Raw genomic sequence first — 23,084 nt, 5'->3', positions numbered from 1 at the left:
TCTCACAGTTTTTGATGTACTAGTACGCATCTTTGAACATCCTCGGCCAATAAAAACAGTTTCTGAGGAAATGTCCACTACATACATCGGAATGATATAGCTTCAATAATTTCTCTTGTTGCTCACTATCCACACATCTCAGGAAGGTTCCATCGATCCCCCTTTTGTACAATGTACCCTGAGAAATTACATACTTGGCTGCCTTTAACCTAAGAATACACTTCTCTTTGTAATTCAAGTCTTCAGGGCATTCACCATAGGGTCAATAGTATACCACATTCAAGTACTAGGGATCAGTCGAGCTGACCAGAAAGGCTGTGGGAACATCATGTGTCTCTTCTTGCATTGGTTCCTTGTTTTCTGCTATTAACCTGCACAATCCCTGCCCCCTGACTAAATTAGTGGATTTAATAGTGAGGTTATACTCTTGAATTCTAGCTATCCATATTGCTCTTTTATTAACCTTGATACATATACAATCAACACACTTTTGACTGTAGTCTCCAATACATATACAGTTAAGTGCGAATGCAGAATGTCATACCTAAATTGTTTTAATGCTTTAACTAAAGCAAATGCATGTTTCTCAACTTGAGAATAATTTAGTTCATGCTTTTTTAGAGGTATACTCATGAAAGCAATAGGAGCTTCTTCACCTTGATCATTTCTTTGAGTCAGGATGCCAGACAAGGTATAATCTGAGGCATAGCAGTATATGATAAAATCTTCTCTGAAATCAGGACTGACCAACATTGGAGCGTGGGAAATGGCAATTTCGATGTCTTCAAAAGCCTTCCTCCCTTCTTCAAGCCACTTGAATGGACATTTCTCACTTATCATACTTAACATGTGCCTTTTACCTTCTCTGAGAACTCAGGCACAAAGCCTCTCAGGAAATTTATTTGACCAAAGAAGGATTTCAGATCACTTCCATTCGTATTAAGAGAGAGAGCTGTTGAATTGCTTTAATCCTGTCGGGATCAATCCTTATCCCCTTTTTAGAAATAATATGTCCCATGTGTTTACCTTCTTCTACAAAGAAAACTGGTTTCTTAAGGTTTAAGGATATTTTGTGCTGCCTACACTAGTGCAAAACATCTTTAAGATCTCTTAGATGGTGTTTTCTCCTCTTAGAGTAGACGGTCAAGTCATCTAGGTGATCACAATAATTTTATCCCATAGATCTTTAAAAGAAGAATTTATTGCCCTCTGGAATGTTGCTCCTGTGTTAATCAGCCTGAAAGGCATTCTATTGTAAGTATAAGTACCCCACAGTGTGATAAAGGTCGTTTTATGCTGGTCCTCTTGAGATACACTTATTTGATTATATCCTGAATAGTCATCAAGCATTGACATGACTTCAGATCTGGCTTCAGACTACAAGACATGCTCCATTGTTGGGAGTGCGTATATATCTTTCAGGCTGGCTTGGTTAAGATTCCTGAAATCCACACAAATTCTAATATCGCCATTCTTCTTCCTTATGGGCACAATATTGACTATCCAAGTTGAATGGTGAATAGGGTAGATAAATCTGGCCTTTAGCATTTTCTCCACTTCCTCCAGTGTGGCCTCAGACACTTTTGGATTGTAATTCCTGAGTTTTTGACGATAGGGAGTCGCTCCAGGCTTCAAGGGGATATGATGTCTGAACTCCCCGTTCCTAAAAAATTTTAAATCTTCATACCCCCAAGCAAATAAAATCTGTATTTCACCAGCACTTGATTAATATAATAATCCAATTGTTTCATTTTTTAATCTGGTCTCATTACTAGAAGTGAACAGGTAATGCTGTGTAGGTCAATCTTTGTATTCATAATATGCTATCCTTCTCCCAAGTTATAACACAAATTCCCTTTGCTCCAAAAATACATCAGCAAGATGTTTACAGGTAAGATGTCCAATCTTTGTAACATCGAAGTCTTGGTTATTATTTTGTACAATAATTTTGATGTTATGCATATCCATCCTAAAATGCATTATGTGTCTATCTTCCACTTCAACTTTGTGTGTTGATACTATGACTACATTTGAAGGTTTGGTGTAATACTAGAGCTTTTGAATGTGTTTTGGTTTTGCATCTTGAATTTTTGAAAATGCCAACTCCGTGCCCATCTGTCACTAATTGTTACGAGAAATGGTTCCTCTTTTAACATTTGATTAGGATTTTATTTGGACGATATATTCTGCGAAGCTTCCTACTTGAAAGTTTCTCAGTGATAAAATGGTTTTTTCTTTTGTCCTTCTGCAATGCAAACATGTTTTTGTTGTAGTCGAGGTATTCTAAGTTCTCAAAGGTGTCAAAGTTTGTTATGATAATGCAATCTTTACAATTTTTGTTATGATAATGCAATCTTTACAATTTAACATTCTTTTTTATATTAATACAAATCTGGAATGCAGTGTTGTTAGTAGGAATTTTCAATTTTACCATCCACTCACATCACACAACAAGATTAAAGATTTCCTTGCATATAATTCAGTGAAATCTTTTGTTGTTGGCAATAACTTTTCAATGTCATACTTAGCTTGCAGAAGAATCATTTATGAGCAAAGCTTACATGCTTCAGTGCATTTTGCTACTTTAGACCAAAAAAAATAAAAATCATTTGGACAAATCATGGGTTAAACACTGTATTTTAACAAGTCATGGGCTAAACTCTCCACTTTATTTGCTCTCTATATCTCTATGCTATAGAAACGCCTCCAAATTTTAAAAACAAGTAGCTTTTTCTCTTTTTTATAGACTATTTTACATTTTTTTTCAAATCCAAATTTTACTGATTTTTTTAAATAACATAATACAGTTTTTACTTTGCTGATTTTTCCCCAAAACATTTTTGCTGCTATGATATAAATAATATAGCACCAGAAACTATATAAACTAAATATTTACCAACATAATCAAGCTCGTAATTTTTGCAGTCACCCATGAATCGTCACTGAAGTGATCATTGAAATGTTAAATAATAATTGAGCTTCAGATCAAATACAACAAGTAATACATTGCAATTTGTAACTCACCTCAATAATTTACCTAAAAAAAACATGAATATGCACCATAAATAAGATGATTACATTTTAAAAATTAAACAATAGATCAGCAAGCATACCTCTATCACAACATTCCTTGCAACTGCTCCAATTAGAAAAGGTGCTGCAAAGGGTAGTACCCATGTTCCAAGGATTAAAATCCTAAATAGCCATCCAGAGAGTGCAAACCAGAGAAATACCAATGTCTGTAGCAACAGCAAAATTTATCCAGGTCAAAAAGGCATTAGAAATATTCATTTGTTCAATGCAATGTGTATATAATAACTGGTAACTTCTAAGCAACAATAGCTAATAACACCTGCATAAAGTTATTGAACTTCCAGGAGTAGGCTTAGATAATTTGTTTTGCAAATTAGCTCATAAAAATTGTCACTAAATTGGTCCCAAAGAGGTTGAGTATAAGAATCAGAGAAATCCTATGAAGCAGGGTTCACACCCTGCAGCCTGGATTTGGGTCGCAGTTTGTGCCACTCCGGGTTCGCTGTGGGTCTGAGCAGGGTCTAAATTCCAGACTGTGGGTCTGTCTGGGTCCTCGCTGGCACCAATCCAGGTGAACCCAAGAGGACCCACAGCAGTAGGGTCCAAAACATAAAATAGAACAACTTAAAATAATGTTTTTTTTTTTTAATGTTTTTTTTATGTAACCCTTAAAGGAGCCTTAAAAAAAAAAAATTTAAATCTAATTTCTCATTTGCTCTCTCATTTTGGTGTGCCCATTTTGCAAGTTTTAAGAGAAGGTTGTAGAGATTGTGTGTTCAGATGATGAAAATCTAGATATAGTTGCAGCCGGGGATGAAGCCATTGATCCCTAGTTGTTTGATGACCCATTTGACCCTTGAAGGGCATTTGATACTATGATCATTGATAAACTATTAAACATTTGCCATTTATCATTATGTTTCAAACTTTATTATTTGATGAACTATGCTATGTTTTGAAATTTCATTTTCCAATTTAGTTATTCAATGTATCTTCACAATCATGAACATAGGTTAATGAGCACGTATTTAATGTATATCTTTCACATTTGGCATTGATCAATGATCAAGCAACATATATTCATACTATGAAATGACTAAGTTTTGCAATTATGCATGTTTCTCTTTTTTTTTTGTATTTATATATACCCAAATGGAAAAAAAAAAATTGCCTGAACCCTAACTTGAACCCGAATCTGTCCCTGAACTCGAATTGGTAACTTAGGAGAAATCATTTCAAAGGAACATTCTTTACAGCTGCTAGAAATCTAAGGCAGAGCATGGAAGTCTATAAAAGGGTTGTGCATTCAAACAAAGCTAAATGGAACAAGAGTTTGTATTAAGAATGGATATCCAAAAAACAAATCACTGGTTGATTTTCTATAGATTCTAAACAAAAGTTGTTTTTCCTTGGACCAAACTAAAGAACAAGGGATTGTATTAGCCCTACAAAAATTGATGTTTATACTTTGACATGCTACATATATTGAAATCTAGAAGGGTATGAAGGCATATCAATTTTCATGTCTCTACCATAAAAGAGAGACTATAGTGGAGAAGAGAATTTTCTTGTCTCTACTATAAAAGAGTGACTATCATGGAGAAGCATTAAGAGCAGACATGGAAAAATGCAAACTAGAAGGCAACCAGTTGTTATATCAATGCAAGTATTTTATCTGCTTGTTGAGATTATTGAATGGATGAGAAAACTTCTCATCCACGGCCTATTCTTTTTCTGAATTGGTACCCATTTGTTGTTTCTTCTCACCTTTCACTCTGAGGCAAAAATCTTTCTTACATGCCTCGTCTATACTATTCCAGTTCACATTGAAGAGTGCTAGGTGTGTTTGTTAGTGACCATGTAGCCCTCCAAAATATTCTCACACCTTTCCTTCATTTTATCAAATGTATTACCACATTAAAAAGACCCCTCATCATACACACACAAGTAAACTTGACTTTAGACTCGCTCCTTGATAGAGTGTCATTTTGTCACTATTATTTCCTTGCTTAATCTCAATGAATCTACATAGAGTTCCCACCAAATCAAACACTGCGCAGAAATGACCAAATGAGAACTTCCATATGTCACTGAAGCTATATAGCCCATAATATACTTTGAGATGGCTAAGCCAATTGTTGAACTTTTGGGTATAAACTTTTCCCTCATAATACTCAGTTTACTTCAACTTTGAAGTGTGCTTATGTTGCTTGTCCACTCATGCACTCTCCTTCACCTAACTGATTTACAAAACCATTCTCATTATCTTGTTATTCCTTTTCTCTTGATAATTTTGATGTTGAAGAGGCATGAAAAAATTATCCAGGGAAGCAACCAGATTAGCAACATTGATCTCAACTTTGCAAAAAGCTTCATACTCATCTTCTATCTAGATTCTAGTGTAATGTCTGAAAAGCTAATCTTTAGGTCCTTGACTCTATTCCCAATTCCCAATTCCCATGGTCGAAAATTCCCCTTAATCATAGGCTTTTCTTTCTTGGGTCAAAGGAAAGTACTCCACTCTCCCATGAAGCCAATAAACCTCCTCTTTGGATGAATTTGCTCTGTAATGGCACTGATTATGGCTGATATGATCCATGGAAGGGTCCATTCAATATGTCTAGCTTTATTTATAGTATGTTCATGAAAACAACATAAGTATATTACAAATCTGTGGATTAGGTTGCTCAATTGTCATAAAACTTCACATTACAACTTAGTAATATTACGATAATAGATAGTTTCTATTATCTCTGTTTAGTATGTAATGGTTATCTATTGTAATCTTCTATAAATATTAGAATGTTTCTAATATTTAGTTTTTTGTTTCTAGAATAGAATGTTTCTATTCTTTATGATTGTTTCTGAAGGAAACATCGTTCAATCTCTTGTATAAATTAATCTCTTGATCATTGTTAATAACAAGCAAAAAATTTCCAATTACTTCGTAATATGGTATCAAAGCCAATACTCTAAATTTTTTCGAAAATAATTATAATTTCTTGGTTGAAATTATTTGCCCTTTTATTTTTGAAATTATTTTACATGCATATTTGCTTCCAACTCTCTCTATAATCCGACTAGGGTTTCTATTCTGAGAGATCTGGATCTGTCAATTTCTAGTTCGGTTCTGCAACCCATTTTTGTTAAAACTAGTTTGTTTTTTCTGCACATTTCCACCATTTTTTGTGGGGTTTTTTTGCAGTAGGGTTGTTTTTGTTCAAAACCCTAATTTTCTATACTGGATCCAAAAACAAATTATAGATTCTTGGTGGATTTTTTGAGATCTCGATTGGATTGTCGTTTTTTTTTTATGGGTATCTTGATTTTTTATCAAGTCGATTCCGAAACCAACAATATATTATTTTTTGGTTTTTCAAGCTCTCTTTAAAGTCACCCTTCAAATTTTCTAGGTCTCTACCTTTTCAGGGTTGCATGTACTTGCATGTTGTTTGCATGTGTTGCTTTACCATGCAAAGTCTCATGTTTTTGCCTCCCTTAAAAATTCTGGTGGGTTTTCATAATTTTTTTCCCCAAAAAAAATTTCTGATGGGTTTTCATATATTTTACCCTAAAAAAATTTCTTGTGGGTTTCTATAAATTTTCCCTTAAAAATTTCTAATTCTATAATTCACAAAGTTGTGTGGGATTCCTTTGTGGGTTTGTATTTTTTCCTCAAAAATTATCTGTTGGGTTTTACTGTTTTTCCTAAAAATGACGAAGCTTTGTATTGTCAGGTTTTGATTGTTTTTTCACATCAAAAATCATATTGGGTTTTGATTGATTTTTCACCTCAAAAATCATATTGGATTTTGATTGATTTTTCACTTCAAAAATCATGGCTTTTAGCAGTTTGTTTTGAAGAATTCTGCTCATTTACAAAGTTTTGGAGCCTTATCCAAAGTATCGTACCATCAGCAGACATCCTCTACTCCAGATTCAAAAAGCTCCTTAAAAAAAAAACATTCAATGCAACTATTGCCACAAGTTTGGGCACATGAAGGTTGAATGTCGAAAGCACTTAGCTGCCATATCTAACCAAACTGGTTCGCAGCCCACAATGAACAGTGTGGAGCACCTTGAACAAATAGAATCTACCTTTTACACTTTTTGACAGCTTCATGCTCTGGATAGATTAACCATTGAGGGAGGGTATTACGATAATTGATAATTTCTATATTCTCTATTTAATATCTAATGGTTATCTATTGTTTCTAATATTTAGTTTTCTGTTTCTAGAATAGAATGTTTCTATTCCTTATGATTGTTTCTTAAGGAAACATCGTTCAGTCTCTTGTATAAACTGATCTCTTGAGCACTGTTAATAACAAGCAAATATTTTCCAATTACTTCGTAATAAATAATGGGAATCATAAACAAATAAATGAAGACCAAAAACCATATTATATGAAAAATTATTATGGCGAGAAAAACTCTGTGGGTGGTTTACAAACTCAATATGTAAGGCACGAAGCCTTGTTTCCTTTGAGGTATGATATAAAACAAATACTTAAAAATTTCCAAGTTTCCCATTTTCTTTATATTTCGGATGCTTGGCTGAGAAATCATTCTTTAGCAACACCTTTGGTCTCAGGATAACAGCCCAAATAAAAGAACTGCAACATTAAACTGGCAGGCACAGTTGGCAATAAGCAGAGTCCCTAGATAAAAATAACTTATCATTTATGAACAATTTTATTTGTGAGTTTGGACTGTTTTGCAGAAACCTGACCAACGGCTACATAACAACAGCATGTAATGTAGGTGCTTATATTCAATACCCATATAAACATGAAAATGCCATCTGCATTATCAACAAAATGATGCATAGCTGATGTATTATTTGTAACAACCTAAGGAAAAAGAAGGTGCAATCCTGATCCCACAGCTTAATTACCAATTTACCACAACAATCCAACTAGTCATTACTCAGTTAACTAACAAATAAGTAACATTTATATTTCAAAAATACAATCCAACCCCAAGCGTGGATTGGAATATTAATTGCATACATTATTTTTCTACTCGAGACTAGGCTGAGACAAACAAAGAAAATATAAACAATTATAATGCAAACCTGTATATTAAAGCCAAAACAAATGCGCCATAAAAATTAAGTGCTAAATCAATTTTACACAAGCTAAAAATATTCATTCTAAAAGATTAATCGCACCAATGAATTTGAGACATTTCTGATATTTAAGTCCACTGCAAAGACAAAATTCAAAAATTAAAATGCAGGTGATGATAGTAAGCTTTTACTTACAGCTGCACTTCTACCCAAAGGTGTATTAAAAAAGTCGTTCAGTTCCCTCTTGTACTGAAACAGATTGAGCAAATGTCAGCAAGCAATATAATGATAGTAATAATATTGAATCAATGCCTGCACACTACCAAAAGCCAACAAGAGCATGTACCAGAAAAATGGTATAAAGGAATACTATAGTACTGAATTTTATCTCAGAAAGAAAGCAACTGAATATAATTTAAAATTGAACTTCATATTCTCTTCCTCAAATGAACAAGAAAAATTGATCTCTCTATGCATTCAACTTCATATGCTTACAAGGCTATAAGTTTATAAGTATTTAGCACATCTTTATAAACATTGACAACTCATAATTTTGATCATAAGACGGGCAGAAACCTGACTATGAGGCATTTCTTAATCATCTATAAACTAGTAAAATGGTTCTCACACAATTTCATCAACAACAGACCCAATTGATGAAACACCTCAAATACTATAACATGCATCCAATCTGACTAACCACAGATAGTCTACCATTTCAACACATGCAGATCACTTGAACAGAGAAATAAATCATCAACTATGCAAAAAATATTATATGTAAGCACACACAAAAAAATGAAAACTAAAGTGTTCAAACCCACTTCAACTCTGTTGCCTGTCTACATAATCACCAGATTATGCCAAAATTGCATCTTATTTAGCCCAAGCAAATTCAAGTGTGTTAAAATTCAAGTTTTAAAAGAACCTGCAATTTATTGCCTTTTAAATAATTTTATGGTCTTAATGCCTCTGGCTCATCTCTAGCTCAAAATTTCTGGATAGCACTTCGAATTTCTGAAATCCAACACCTGGGTCCCAAGTTATGACAGGTTAATGAAAGCTCTCAAAACGTGCGTTTTCAATTGAAACATTGACCTTTGAACTTTAGGAGGTTAAGAAATGGGGTTCAAAACATGTGTTTTCATTCGAATTCTTAACCTCCCTACCCAAAAAAAGGAGTTAAGAAAAGCACTTCAAACACACATTTTAAACACCAAACCTTAACCTCTAAAAACCAAAAAGGTTAAGTGTAAGACCCAAAACATGTGTTTTGGAGACAATTCTTAATTTCTTTTCTGTAATGTCTCCTTCTCCGTGCTAGGCCTTTTTGGCACCTTGTTGGTCTATATTTCCATCTGGATAGGCTAACGGCATTAATCTAGAGGATGTCAGCCAATCACAGGAATTTATTTGGTTTCGTTTGGGGAAATATTTAAGTTGAGGAGCTTTTCTATAGTTAAGTCACTTTATTTTATAAAGTTACTTTATGACTTAAAGTCATTTTTATAACAAAAGTTAGTAACTTTAAGTCATTTTTATAACAAAAGTAACTTAAGTTACTAAAAGACGAAAATGGTTTTTATCCCACATTGCCTAGTTGTTTGTACTTCCCCTCATATCGAGGTTATAAAAGCAATGAGCTTCCTTGGGATTGACACTATTAAATAGAATATCATTCAAATTGATAGAGGTTGCTTAAATGTGACAGGTTGCTCTTGAGGACGAAACCCCTTGAGGCAGTGTGAGGAGTTGGACATAGCCCCAGCTGCTCATTGGAGACTTCATTCTTTCTAGCATGGAATGTACTCGGTGATACATTGATAATATTGGATCTGCACCCAAGAGTAAGTTTCTCTAAACAGGCATACACAGGGATGATTTTTTCAGATACTATCTAGGGGCTGCGAGATCCATCTGCAGGGTGTGGATAAAGGTCATTACAGATTACAGTGTGGTAGGTAGTTTTACTGTCAGCCTGGGCATTGGACGTAGCAGTACCAGCCAATAACATGGGGTTAGAGGTATCAGGTGTTTCATTTCCTTCACTACAGAGAGAGGCAAAGATGCTTGGTCATTACAATGGAAACTCTGATATGATACGAGAACAGACCGGGAGTTGCGAGTATGACTGGCACCAGTAACAGCCGTGGGAGCATTGGTGAACTCAGCCACAGGGCATCAAGAGTCACGTCTGCTGAAGAGCAGGTCCAGTGCATCATATTAGTTGTCTGATCACCGCCGGCAAACAAGGACTCCTATGACAATCATCCGAACCAAACCATGGACGTGTAAAGTCAGACCACTCATGGCCACATCAGGTTTCATTATCTGTCTTACTTTGCATTTTGTTTATATAAAACGCCAGGACTATTGTTCAGACCTAAGGTATGAGTGTGTGATATGTCTAAATATTTGCTATCACAAGTCTGGTTGGAATGAGAAACACGAGGTAAAAATCAAATATATGGTTGGATGCATTTTTGAATATTTTGTAAAGTCTGACTTTATTCTGAGTGCTATCATTGTTACATTGTTGCCACTGTCCTATTGCGGAGAATTTATTTGCTGGATAGAACCATCATCACCACTTCCCACATTGTTTTGAGTTAGACTAGTTCATGCCAATTATTTTCTAAGTTTGGACTCTTACATTTGCCCAAATTGAGAGTTTAATGAACCTCATTTAAAGTTAGTTATCTCCGCGGACTCATAATAAGCAGATCAAGTTCACAATAGAGATATATTTGGAGTTCTTGAAAACGCAAGAATTTGTTTGAGAAATTTTTGAAATCCTCCATGCCCAAGGTGAAATCAATATCAATATGGTGTGGACTTCGATGGGAACTCTCAAAAAGATGTTCATTTCACGCAGGAGTATAAAATTTCGAAGTTATGGGTGTGTATCTGAAGATGCAGATGGAAGGCGGCAGAGTGTTTGTAACTAATGTTGCAAAGAAATGATGATAAACTCATAGCAGATCCCATCCAAAATAAAAGAATTTGATTAAAGTCTCAAGGGCCATGTGACTTCATCCCAACTGCACACAGAATCAATCTGAAGTTGAGCAACTAATACCATAGTGCTTGACGTCTCCAATGCAAAGCATGTTGGAAAAAGAAATTCACTGCATACTGAGTGATGGATTGATGAATAAAGCCATAGCTCATTATGGTGGGAAAATGATAATGTCTACCTGCGATGATTCACACATTCCACATGGGCAGAAGATGTTTTGAATGCTCACCTTTGTTTGTGACAGGTGGACTCCTTAAGAATGTGAGATGTATCCCACGCATACCTCTCAGCCCGCGGCATATTAAACATCAGCTAAGAAAAGAAGTCGAAGCGCGTGGTTGTAGGAGATCGATAACCCTGTTCTGCAATGATTGCCTTGTGCACTGATGATGTTTTTCCCAACAAGGGTGAGTCAGAATGGTTGGATGTTTAGCAAATACTGATTAATTCACCAAACCATTAGCAGCATGTCAATGGAAACAGCTTCTATAAAGGCCACGATGGTAATATCGAGTATTGGCAGGTTATGAATCGCTGATAGAAGATTCATTGTTTCAAACACCTTCTCAAGGAAATAGCACCCGTGTCATGCATGTTTGTCACTGAATCAACCGCGTGGCTTGTATGTGATGCTATATAATCTGTGTTTTGCTTTAACGGAGAGCTGGTGAGATAATTTTTACAGCCCAATGCCACCCAAGCAAAATGTATAGCAAGGGAACCTGCACGATATGTGCAAAGTTGTTTAATGCCTCATTATACAAGGGATGCCCATGAATTATTTAACAAAATGCCTCAAAGTGCATGAAAACGCAAATTAAAGAGTAAGACATAAGCTCAAAATTGATTTGTTGAAGTCTGCAGGAACTTCCAAGCGAAGGCAATTGGTCGATGTTGTAATTATTAATGTCACGGCAAGATGGGAACCTCAAAATTTGGGATCATGAACCAAGGAACTAATTTCTTGACTTAGTAGCTTGCAATCGAGTCTCGAGGGGATGTCTTCTTAGTGGATGAATCACAATAGTCATAGATTTGCAGTAAGTGAGTTCATCAATGGAGGTTATGCACAATATGATGAATGAATTGAGAGGTGTAGAGCCAGAGTTTACAGTCCTAGTCAATGGGTATTTTCAACAGTGTCGTCTCTTCCTATTGCATGACAAGGTAAATAGTGTTCAGTCATGGCTCATTCTTGTTCAAACCTCCTTTAGATTATATTGGCTCACTTGGAAATCCTTTTGTTATGAGATTCATCAATGAATAGATCAAATCTATCATCATCCAAATGGAACCTTCATATATGATGGAGTTTAGATTCACATCAAGCATTAGAATCTATGAGATACTTTGTATAATGGAGCAAGGCATCACCGAGGAGATAGATAGATAGATAAAAATTTAACATCCACAAGGCTAAAAATAGCCGATGGGATACCAAAACAACTAAAGCAGACTTAAGTAGCACTGTTCACTTCTTATGTAGGATGATGATGAGTCCCCCCAATTGCTCAATGTACTCTTTGTTGAATAGGTTATGCCAAAAACTATCACATATAGTATCCGCAAATTTATCTCTGCTATCCTTGTAGGCCTCACATTCTAAAATAAAGTATTGTTCAGTTTCCACTTTCCCAAAATTGCAGAATCTGCAAATTCTCTCTTCCCAAGCCTCCTTTGGCCTCTTCCAACGCTCAATCTCACAACGAAGTTGGTGAGAGTTGGTTCTCAGCTGAGCAATAAGAATTTTAGCCCTCCAAGAAATGTTGGCTCCTATGTACGCTTTTTGGAGTTGATCACAAGTGAGGTTGAACTCATTTATATAATATAGTTTCTTCCTCCCGATCTCACTTCCCCAATTTCTCTTGTAGAATTTCTCCATAACAAAGACCTTTATTTCTTTATTATTTGTGGGGCACATTTTGAATTGAATATTCCATTTGCTCATCCATTTGATGTTTTGTTGCATCCATGTCCTTTTTCGCTTACATAGTGTGTCACTAAAGACAACTTTAGGCCATCTATCCTCTTCCATTTTTTCAATTCTCTTTAAATAGCTTAGAAGGCGAACCATAGCAAGTGCCTCGATAGGAGCAACCCCCATTTCACTTAGCATGATATCATATGGAACAGTGCTTTTGATTTTAAACTTGCTTGTGATCAAGCGCTTTTGGATTCCTTCGATTTGTTTCCATTGTGCTATAGTAGTGTTGTTGGCCCATAATTCACACCCATAAAGAACAACTAGCAGCACAAGAAGACCAAACAAGGTTTGAATAGTTTTCCAATCCCACAACTCCGCTTCACGGCACCTATTCTGAAGTGCATAAAAAGCCTTCCACCCACCTAATGTCCTTTTATACCTGCAACTAGACCAACTTAGTTTTTTGTTGAAATCGATGCCAAGGTATTTATACTCCGCAACTTCTTCAAGAACACTTCCATTGTAATAAAATTCATGTTGATGCTGTTTTTTATTATTAGAGAAAATCATAACCTTAGTCTTGCTGATATTGACCTACATCCCCAACATTCTGCAAAAGCGCTCAAGAGAAGATAGATGATCTTGCAAACCACAGGCAGATTTGGCAATTAAAATGAGATCGTCTGCATATAAGAGCAGCTTTATAACAAATTCACCTAGCTGAATGCCTTCACCCTTTTGCATGTTTAACCACGCTTCCAGTTTGTCAATATATAAACCAAACAAAGTAGTAGATAAAGGGCAGCCCTGTTTGACCCCAATATCGCTCTTAAAACATTCTTAAATGTCATCTGAAGTTTTGATTTTGACTTTCACCTCTTCGTACATCCTATGAACAGCAGCTCAGAGATGCATAGGAATCCCCAATTCTTCCATCCTGAACCAAAGCTTGTCTCTCGAGACGGTGTCAAAAGCCTTTCTAAAGTCAACAAAGCAACAAAAAAACCTCTTCCTTTTTCTCCCACTCTTTTTCAATAATGTGCCTCAGAGTGACACAGCGATCCACTGTCGAGTGCTTTGGCCTAAAACCAGCTTGCCTTTAGCACGTTTATGGTTTTCTTCTGCCCATTTGCTGATCCTAGTTTCTATCATGCTGCCAAAAAGTTTAGCAAAGAGGGGATCGATCATTTTAGTCCTGTAATTGGAGGGATTGTTAACATCACTACTCTTAAAAAGTGGTATTGGAAGGCTGATTGTCCAATCTTTCGGAAACCCTTCTTGGTAGATTTTGTTGAAGATTTCAGTGATGTGCGATGCAAGAGTTTTCATACCCCACTTCAGATATTCTGCTTGAAGTGCAACAAGGTCTTTTGCTTTACCTCCACCTAACTTCTTAATCCTTGTCTCTATCTCTTGCACAATGAAAAGATTTGTAGCATCGTTGACCAAAGGTGGCTGTCCCACTCCACCCTCTTGTTCATAAAGTTTCTTAGCATATTCAAACCATTGGGTGGCAATAATATTATTTTCAGTTTGCTTTCTCCTCGGTTGGAGTTCTTTCCAAAAACGTTTAGGGTTATTTCTGCCCAAGAAAATTAGCTCCTCTCTCCTTGTGAACATAAAATCAGTTTTTTCTTCTTTAGGATCTGTTTGTAGGCCTTAATGTCAAGGTTAGTTTTATTTGACTCCCTTAGATTTCTCCTAGCCCTCTTGCATTCCTTATCAAACCAAGCATTGGCTGGAAAACAATTAGTTTTAGATTTTCTATTTTTTGCTCTCTTGCATTTTGAAAGAGCCTCATGAATCAGATTTGATAAATGCAAAGAGATTGGTCAAGCGTTGTAGTCGCATATGACACAATAAATGCAATGTATGAAGCGCGTGCACATAAGTTGTAATAAGTCAATGAATTGTTCAACAAGTGGATTGAACACCAAATTGTTCCAATTGATGTTAGTTTGGGTTAATTTTGTAGAGGTTAATTAACCTCTCTCAAAACACGCGAATTGGAGTTAGTTATTAACCCAAAGAGAAAGCAGTTACCTAATGAAGCCTATAAATATGAGGCAATTTGTAATGTAAAGGGGAGAACTTTTGCAAAGGGGAAATGCTGGAGAAATTTATAAAAACAGACTCTTTGATTTGCATTATAGACTCAATGTTCTTGAACTTGTATATTTTCAAGAAAATAATAAAGAATTCATTTAGTTGCATATCTTGAATGTGTTCATTGTTTATGGAATCACCTACTTTTTGTATGTCGAGTCAGTGATCTCTTATGTGATTATGCAATCTGATAGTCTTCCTATTTCACAAAATGTATTCACTTCATAGTATCTTGTTATGAAATTATCAAAATAGCATATATTTTCGTATGTCAAGCTCTATTATCAATGTTTTGTCATCATTACATTTATCTTCTCAAAATCTCCTTGTTACCAATTGCCCGTTGTGGAAGTTTGATTCAATATGCTTAGGCCTATCAGTGGGGTTTCTGCTATTTACTTGATCTAGTTTTATGATTTCTATCATTTTGCACTTTCAAGTGAAAAGTACACAAAAACCCAAATACACCTAATCATACAAGAGAGCTGCCCCTCTCAAACGCAGAGGAAGACTACAAGTTGATAGTGATCGATTGCAGCCTATCCAACTATTCGCACAGTTGTTATTGTTCACAAGGCAAACAAGGTCAATTTCATTAACAATCTCACAGTGACAAATCTGTTTACCAACAGATTTTTGGCGACTCTACTAGGGAATTGAACAAAAAGACTTGTACACATTACTCCTCAAATTTCAAAGGTACCTTCCTTGGCATGAAGGTTGGCGACTCTGTTTGAAAGATTAAATGTTGGTGACTCTATCTGAAGGTTCGAGTTCAAAACAATGGTTTGGTACAAAGGAAAGGTAGAAGTGACAATGACAGTGATAGTGACGATGAATACTTTGCATTTCAGAAAAAGTAGGATCTTGATGGACTTATACAAGTTGACTTCTTGAAGAGTTTTTACGATGGTGCACGACTTGATCCAACAAAGATTCATCTGTCTTTGCTTCAAACTTAGCAAAAAATCAATGAGGAGGATAGAAGAGACAATCAATTTTTCTCACACACAGGAATCTTTGTTAGGAAGAGATTTTACATATAAAGATTAAGAAGAATTTGTTCAAAAGCATGATTTATGGGAGTCCAGGTTGGAGAATGGCAACCAAGAAAGTAGCTAAGCGCCTACACCTATTACTCAACTGAATCAAACTTGATTAAATTCAGTTTTTGAAAAGCTTCTATGATAATCAAAGACTTGATCCTACTGAAACACACCCTTCATTACTTCAAAAATTGCAGAAAATTGAAGAAGATAAATGTGAAAATCATTTCCTTGCCAATGGAATACCTTGTGAGAAGAATGTCAAAAGAGATTTATCAGAAGGCACGTGCCTAGAAGATGATCAAGAAGAAGTGAGCGAATGGGAAATGAAGTTTGTATCAAACCTTTCCATAAGAATTGCAAAGATCTTGACAAGGTAATAGAAGTCATTCATGAATCTGAAAACAAGGATCTTGATGAAGAGGCATCAAAATTGTTTCATACATGCGTGCACTCATAAGTTAAAAAGAATGACCAAGAGAGAGTACCAGAAGATGAATCTTATGTGATCACTATTCCAAGTTGGTGTCTTGATGCTCCAAACGATGACTTCCTATGCAGAAAAGATCTTCCCATTCCTCCATCACTACCCATTGAATAGGAGACAAATGGCAATATAATTCAAGGTATGAACTCATGTATGTCTTCCTCTAACATGTTACTAAGCAATGGAATTCATGATGATCTTATGAAAGTCGAGGAAAGATTAATGAAGTTGTTTATCATAATGACTTAGACAAGAGCTTTTCATTGCAACAGATGCAAATTATAGATCCTAGGATTCAAAATCAATCTCCAGATAAGAACAATGTTAATATCAAGAATGATGCAATTTTTGAAGAGATCAACTCTATGTCTATGAGTAAAACTATCGCAGACCATCTCAAGGAATGTAATCAAAAATGTTTGAATGTTGATAAACTTAAGGAGGTTCATGATGATGTTTGAAGCTATGTAAGATACATGCTCAATCAATGTTATGATGCTTCAGAAGGTGATCCTCTTTGTACTATGAAACCTTCTCAAGTTATTGGTCTTGATTATGATTCATTAGAGGCCTCATCTCAATTTGCACAAAGGTCAAGGTATCATGAAGTATGTCTGAATCAAGAGATGGAGAAATATGAAGATGAAATAGATGAGAAACCTACCCCACTACACCCATAACGAAAATGTGAAGAAGGAAATCTCATCCTAGGTTCATATGATCATGCAAGCCAACAAATGCAAGCCATATACAAGGAGGATGCATTTTCAGATCCAAATCATTCTTTGAAGGTTCAACTAGAACCATGATGATTGAAAAAGCGGTCAACATCTTTTTTCTTCTCCCATCAAATTGCAACAAACAATATTTTGGCTTGCCCCAGTGATTTCGTTTGCATTCTCCTAGCGGTGTTTGTTCTTTTCACGCCTATCCAGCAAAGTGGAAAAGGACAAAAAAAAAAATTGTTTGTTTCCAATGCTCGCAATTTCTTTCAAGGTGATATGGACTTGGTCAAAGGAGATTAGTTGTTTTTTAAGCGTCCGATTTTTTTTTTTAATAATCTAAGACCCACCCATGTTTCAACACTTTCCAATATGCGACTTCCACCCCAGTTTCTTTTGCCTAAGATTGCCTCTCTACAGCATTTTTCTTAGTACCAGCAATTTTGGGATTTCTATATTCCAATTTTTTTGAGTTATTTTTTTGGTAATTTTTATTTTTTTGTGCCCTAATCTTAAATTCTAATATTCTTGCAACTAGGTTTTCTATTTTTTTTGAGATCAAGTTTCACAGCCCTAAACTTGTTTGGGGTTATCTGTTACTTTCAAACCAAAAAATATTAACTTTTTTTGCAGGTTCATCCAATTTTCTTATCTGATTTCCATTTTATTCCAACATGTTTAGTCTGCCTCAATTTCCATGTCTTCACAAGGTTGACCAACAATCTTCACTTCATTGATGGCACATCTTTGACCAACATTATGTTGGAAGGGAATCAACGGTTTAATGGTAGTAACTACAACACCTAGGAGTAGCACATGATGACGATATTTGAATATTGTTGTCTTGATATGATCGTTTTCGGTACAAAAGCACATCCTACTCGAGTTCAAACAAATAAGGATAAATGGGATGGACGTAATCGAGATGTTGTCATGCTACTCAAACTTTTAGTTACAGATTATCAACTCCCTCAAGTGCCTTCTAGTAAAACAGCTAAAGAAATTTGGGACATCTTGAAGGATCTTTATGAAAAGTCTGACAAGAGTTCTACCTTTTTTCTAAAGAATTTGTTGTTTTCTATCATGATGGATGAGAAGACAATTCTCTGAGCACATCTGCTGAAAATCAAGGATCTAGATGATTAGTGTAATGTCCCTTTTCTGATTTTTCATGATATTTCCAACCTCTAATCAGATCTTTAAAATCAAACAGCTAATATCCCAAAGATCCACCAAATTCCTTAAGAAACCCCAAATCGGGTATGCCAGAAATTGTGCCAAAAGCTTCACAGCTTCACCAATCATTAATAAATCTGAAAGTGGAAATTTTTACAGAACTTTCAGCAGCATAACAGCCTACAAATTGACATTTCCAGATCCGTATAGCCTTTACACAACAGCTCGAAAATGTAGGACCAAAACTATGCTCATCGGGCTCCCGAAATAGCACAAAATATGCCCGGAAACACCACAAAAACACTAATAATCTATCTCAGAAGTTTAATCACGTCCCAATATATATATTCAGCTCTATTTTAACATTTAAAAGTCTGATATACAGCAGCAACCCAAACTGATATGAAATACTCAACTGTAAATACCAAACTCATACCAAAATACACCCGAAAACTCACAAATCTGCACTTGTTTAGCACAAAGGCAAACTCTGTATGAGCATGCACATGGAATGGCTTCAAACTCCCGTCCTTAGCCTTCCTGGAAACCTGCAAACTCCCGTTCTTGGGTCTCCCTGGAAACCTGCAAACTCCCGTTCTTGGGTCTCCTTCTCCACAGGTTTGGCAGCCTCTGAAGAATAACAAAGAATGAGCAAAAATCAAGTTCTGGAATGTGCCCAAAATGCCTCCAAACCCCTTAAAAGAGGGCATAACTGTAACTCACGTCCAAGAGAGGTTAATGAAACTTATTTTAATAATAATTTTCATTTATTAGTCCAACGGTTTCCAAAGATTAACCCCCTTTTTCCGAAATTTCACTTTCTTGGGCCCGCCTGCCTTAGCAAAGATTTTCTTTTTTAATTATTTGAAAAGGGGACATGACAAGTCCTCCCCTCCCAATCATTGCTTGTCCTCAAGCAATGGCTGAACAATAAACCAATCAATCCACCTGGATCCCAAATGTAGTCATGAACTATACTACTACCAATTAACACAGGCTCCTGTAATATCCTCTGCAATATGACCAAGAGGAATCCATAATCAAATTGACAATTATAGCTCAACCAAACTCCAAAATCACCACTACCACAATCAAAAACCCATGAGGCACAAACTCTTAGAACATCAGAACCCAAGTAAAGTGGACAAATCAAACTACCAACATAGTAAATACCATCAACGCATCCCACTGGCCTATATGGAATGTACAATCCAACTCTGCAACAATGGTGAACCCTCTTGAATGAAACTGTACCAAGTATGGAGAATCCACACACTGTACAACTCCTACAGTCAACACAACTCTGCAAATCATCGGCCACTATCTCATAACCATAACTCCCATACACTGCTGATGGTGAAAAGACATTACAAGATAACGAGTAAGAAATGGAATCCAAACCAAATTTATCTGCCATCAACTCCTCAGCACAGGGATCAAATGCTAACTGATGTACATACCCTGCAATATAATGTTGATAAAAAAAACCAACCTCGGTCAACAGCTCACCATGAAGAAGTGATACAACCCACTGATCACCAGCTAAGTCAAGAGATGTCATAGCCAAAGGAGTAGAATCAATAACAACACCTGCTAAAGCATCACTCCAAAAATCCTGCTCTAAGTCATGTATTATCAACCTGTCAATTGCAGGACCTATCACCATGTCATGCCCATCACAAATCTCATCCCGAGGCATCAAACTATCCCATAACCGATGATAAGCACTAGGAACCAAAGTACATCTCTGTACCATCATCTCATCAACATGGTCATCAAAGGTAGATAGATGAGCATACCTCACAGTGTAATTCCGATAGAATGCACCAATCTCAGTTAGTGGCTTAGACTGCAATCCAGATGTGACTAACTGCAATCGATCATTAACCAAGTTGGAACTGACTACTACCTCTGAAGACATTGCGAAGGGAGTAGTATTACTAGTAGGAACCATGCCAACTATCAGCTGACCAACATCACACATGGTCTTTGATACAACATCTCTAGTCTTCGTGCCATTAGTACTAGAGGTCACCACCATGTCAGGCACACCACAAAAATCTGCTACAGCACCCAACTCAATTGAACCTGACTCTAGTGGGAATGAACCTGATATGCCAATGTTAGTATCAAGGATGGATGCATCCCCATCTCCACTGTCTCTAACAATCTCAGCCATGGACATCCTCGGATCACCAAACACCATAGCTTGTGACTGTATAGAATCAGGTAAAGACTGTAGTCGCTCTAACTCCATGGTCACCTTAGCCAAATGAAACTGTGACTCCTTGAGAGCCAATTGTGTACTCTCAAGAATCTCAGAAGTCACCTCAAGCTGCTCAGTAAGATCACTCACCTCATCTTCCTTGGCCAACAATGCATCACATGTTGTACTGCCCCACTCCATAAGATAATCTCTGTCGGCTACCAACTGCATATAATTCTGTCTCAAAATCCGAATAGCCTCCCATAAAGAGTGGATCTCTATCAAGGAAAGATAACTTCCTCCCTGCTCATCACTAGTAGGAGAACCCCATCCATAAACTGCTAACAACTGACGAGCAGCATCAAAATGTTGGCAAGTGATAGAAATGTCTTGGTCACTAACTCTCAACTGATTAGACACATGATGGCACTGGCTTGAATGTCTCCTACAAACCTCCTCTAATGCACTGTCTGAAGGAGTGTCCTCAAAGTTACTAGTCTCTAGAGTATTACCATCCATATCCTGTGAATCAAATCTAAAGCTCATATCAACATACGGAGTATCAAAAAAATTAGCATTGTTGTCCAACTCCTCTATACCCAAGGAAACTAAGTCTTCAAAACTGCCCATTGCATCCTTCTGGATGTCATCAATGCCAATGTGATCCTGGGACTCATCTATACACACTGCCAAATATGAAATATCATCAACACATTCCAGCAAGTATGGTCGACTGGATATATGAACAAAGCCCAACACCGGTGTATAAAAACTAATACCAACATCAGACAAGATACTGGCACAAGAAAAGACAACACCGTGTAATCTGCTAATCAAATCCATGATAGCACCCAAACAAACACTGCTACCAAAAAGTGTTAAAGATCTCCAGTCAACTGAATCCCAAATGCCAATATAACAATCTCGAGTCCATATTTGTAAACTAGAATTAGCGGGTAACTCAAGCAAAATCCTGACTTGAGTAATATGACCAATACCAACCAACTCCACATACCTGTCATGATGAGATAATGTAGTGACAATACTGTCTTCACTCACCTTCGGCTGGAGGGATAAATCATGTGAAGTACTACTAACCTCAACCTCATGTGTTGAAGCATCTAACTGTGCCTGGTACTCTCTCTCAGAAAAGTCATGAATGCTCAATGTCTGCTTATCTACACCAGGTATCTCACCATCATGCAGAACAACATCCTCATAATCCTCATCTAAACCCACTACACTGTAATCACTGCCTGTTGTAACTATACCATCCTGAATACCTGTGGCATCACCCTTTGACGATCTGTAAACAATTGTCTCAATTTGAGTATCAAGTTGACCATTACTATCAATCTGTGTAATATCCTTTCCCACCACCTCCTGTGGAAGAGTAGAATCTGAGACCTCTACTTGGCTATCAACTAGTTTCTCAAACTCCTCATGCAAGTTCTTAGGAATTATGTCATCTGTCCTATGAGAAAATTTGCGAAATAGAAATCCAGTCAACTTATCCACCTTAGCTGGGTCAGATAACATGTCATTCATTATACGGTGGTGCTCAACCAACTGTTTAGACATGTCATGGCTTATTTTCATAAGTTTATCTCGAATGTCTAAATAACCATCCTTTCTACTGTTTTGACTTTGGCTATCAATTGTCCAAGATCGTTTCCTCTGAGACTCTGTACTATACCTGTCCATTCTGGATAAAGTAGAGTGTAACCCCAATAGGATATAACTTCTTCAAGCACCAAGAACTAACATGCAAATGATTAGAATTAGCATGCAACCATAGATTTGGACATGCAACTGATTAGAAGCAACATACAACCACCAAATTATGACATGCAAGATCTGGGTAGTTGTCAAAACTGACATGCAAGATCTGGGTACTTGTCAAAACTGACATGCAAACTTCTACAACCACCAAATTCACCAAGAACTAACATGCAAATGATTAGAAGTAGCATGAAACCATAGATTTGGACATGCAACTGATTATAAGCAACATGCAACCACCAAATTATGACATGCAAGATCTGGGTAGTTGTCAAAACTGACATGCAAGATCTGGGTACTTGTCAAAACTGAAATGCAAACTTCTACAACCACCAAATTCACCAAGAACTAACATGAAAATGATTAGAAGTAGAATGTAACCATAAATTTTAACATGCATCTGATTAGAAGAAACATGCAACCATAAATTATGACATGCAAAATCTGGGTAGTTGTCAAAATTGACATGCAAGATCTGGGTAGTTGTCAAAATTGACCTGCAACTTCTACAA

General features: G+C 36.4%; 1 protein-coding gene across 1 annotated transcript in view; it reads right to left on the bottom strand.

Annotated features, from left to right (window-relative positions):
• LOC149533645 (replicase polyprotein 1ab protein) overlaps positions 1-23,084 on the bottom strand; it is a 65,136-nt gene that overhangs the window by 29,744 nt on the left and 12,308 nt on the right. Inside the window, exons 2-3 of the mRNA XM_089803778.1 lie at positions 8,300-8,353; positions 3,114-3,239 (exon numbers count right to left, since the gene is read on the bottom strand). Of these exons, the coding sequence (XP_089659904.1) occupies positions 3,114-3,239; positions 8,300-8,353 (180 nt within the window). The remainder of the gene's footprint in view (positions 1-3,113; positions 3,240-8,299; positions 8,354-23,084) is intronic.

Source organism: Cupressus sempervirens, chromosome 10 (assembly GCF_028749045.1).
Source record: "Cupressus sempervirens isolate cs-2001-9-10 chromosome 10, ASM2874904v1, whole genome shotgun sequence".
Lineage (NCBI taxonomy): Eukaryota > Viridiplantae > Streptophyta > Pinopsida > Cupressales > Cupressaceae > Cupressus > Cupressus sempervirens.
This window is presented reverse-complemented; position numbering and strand designations above follow the sequence as displayed.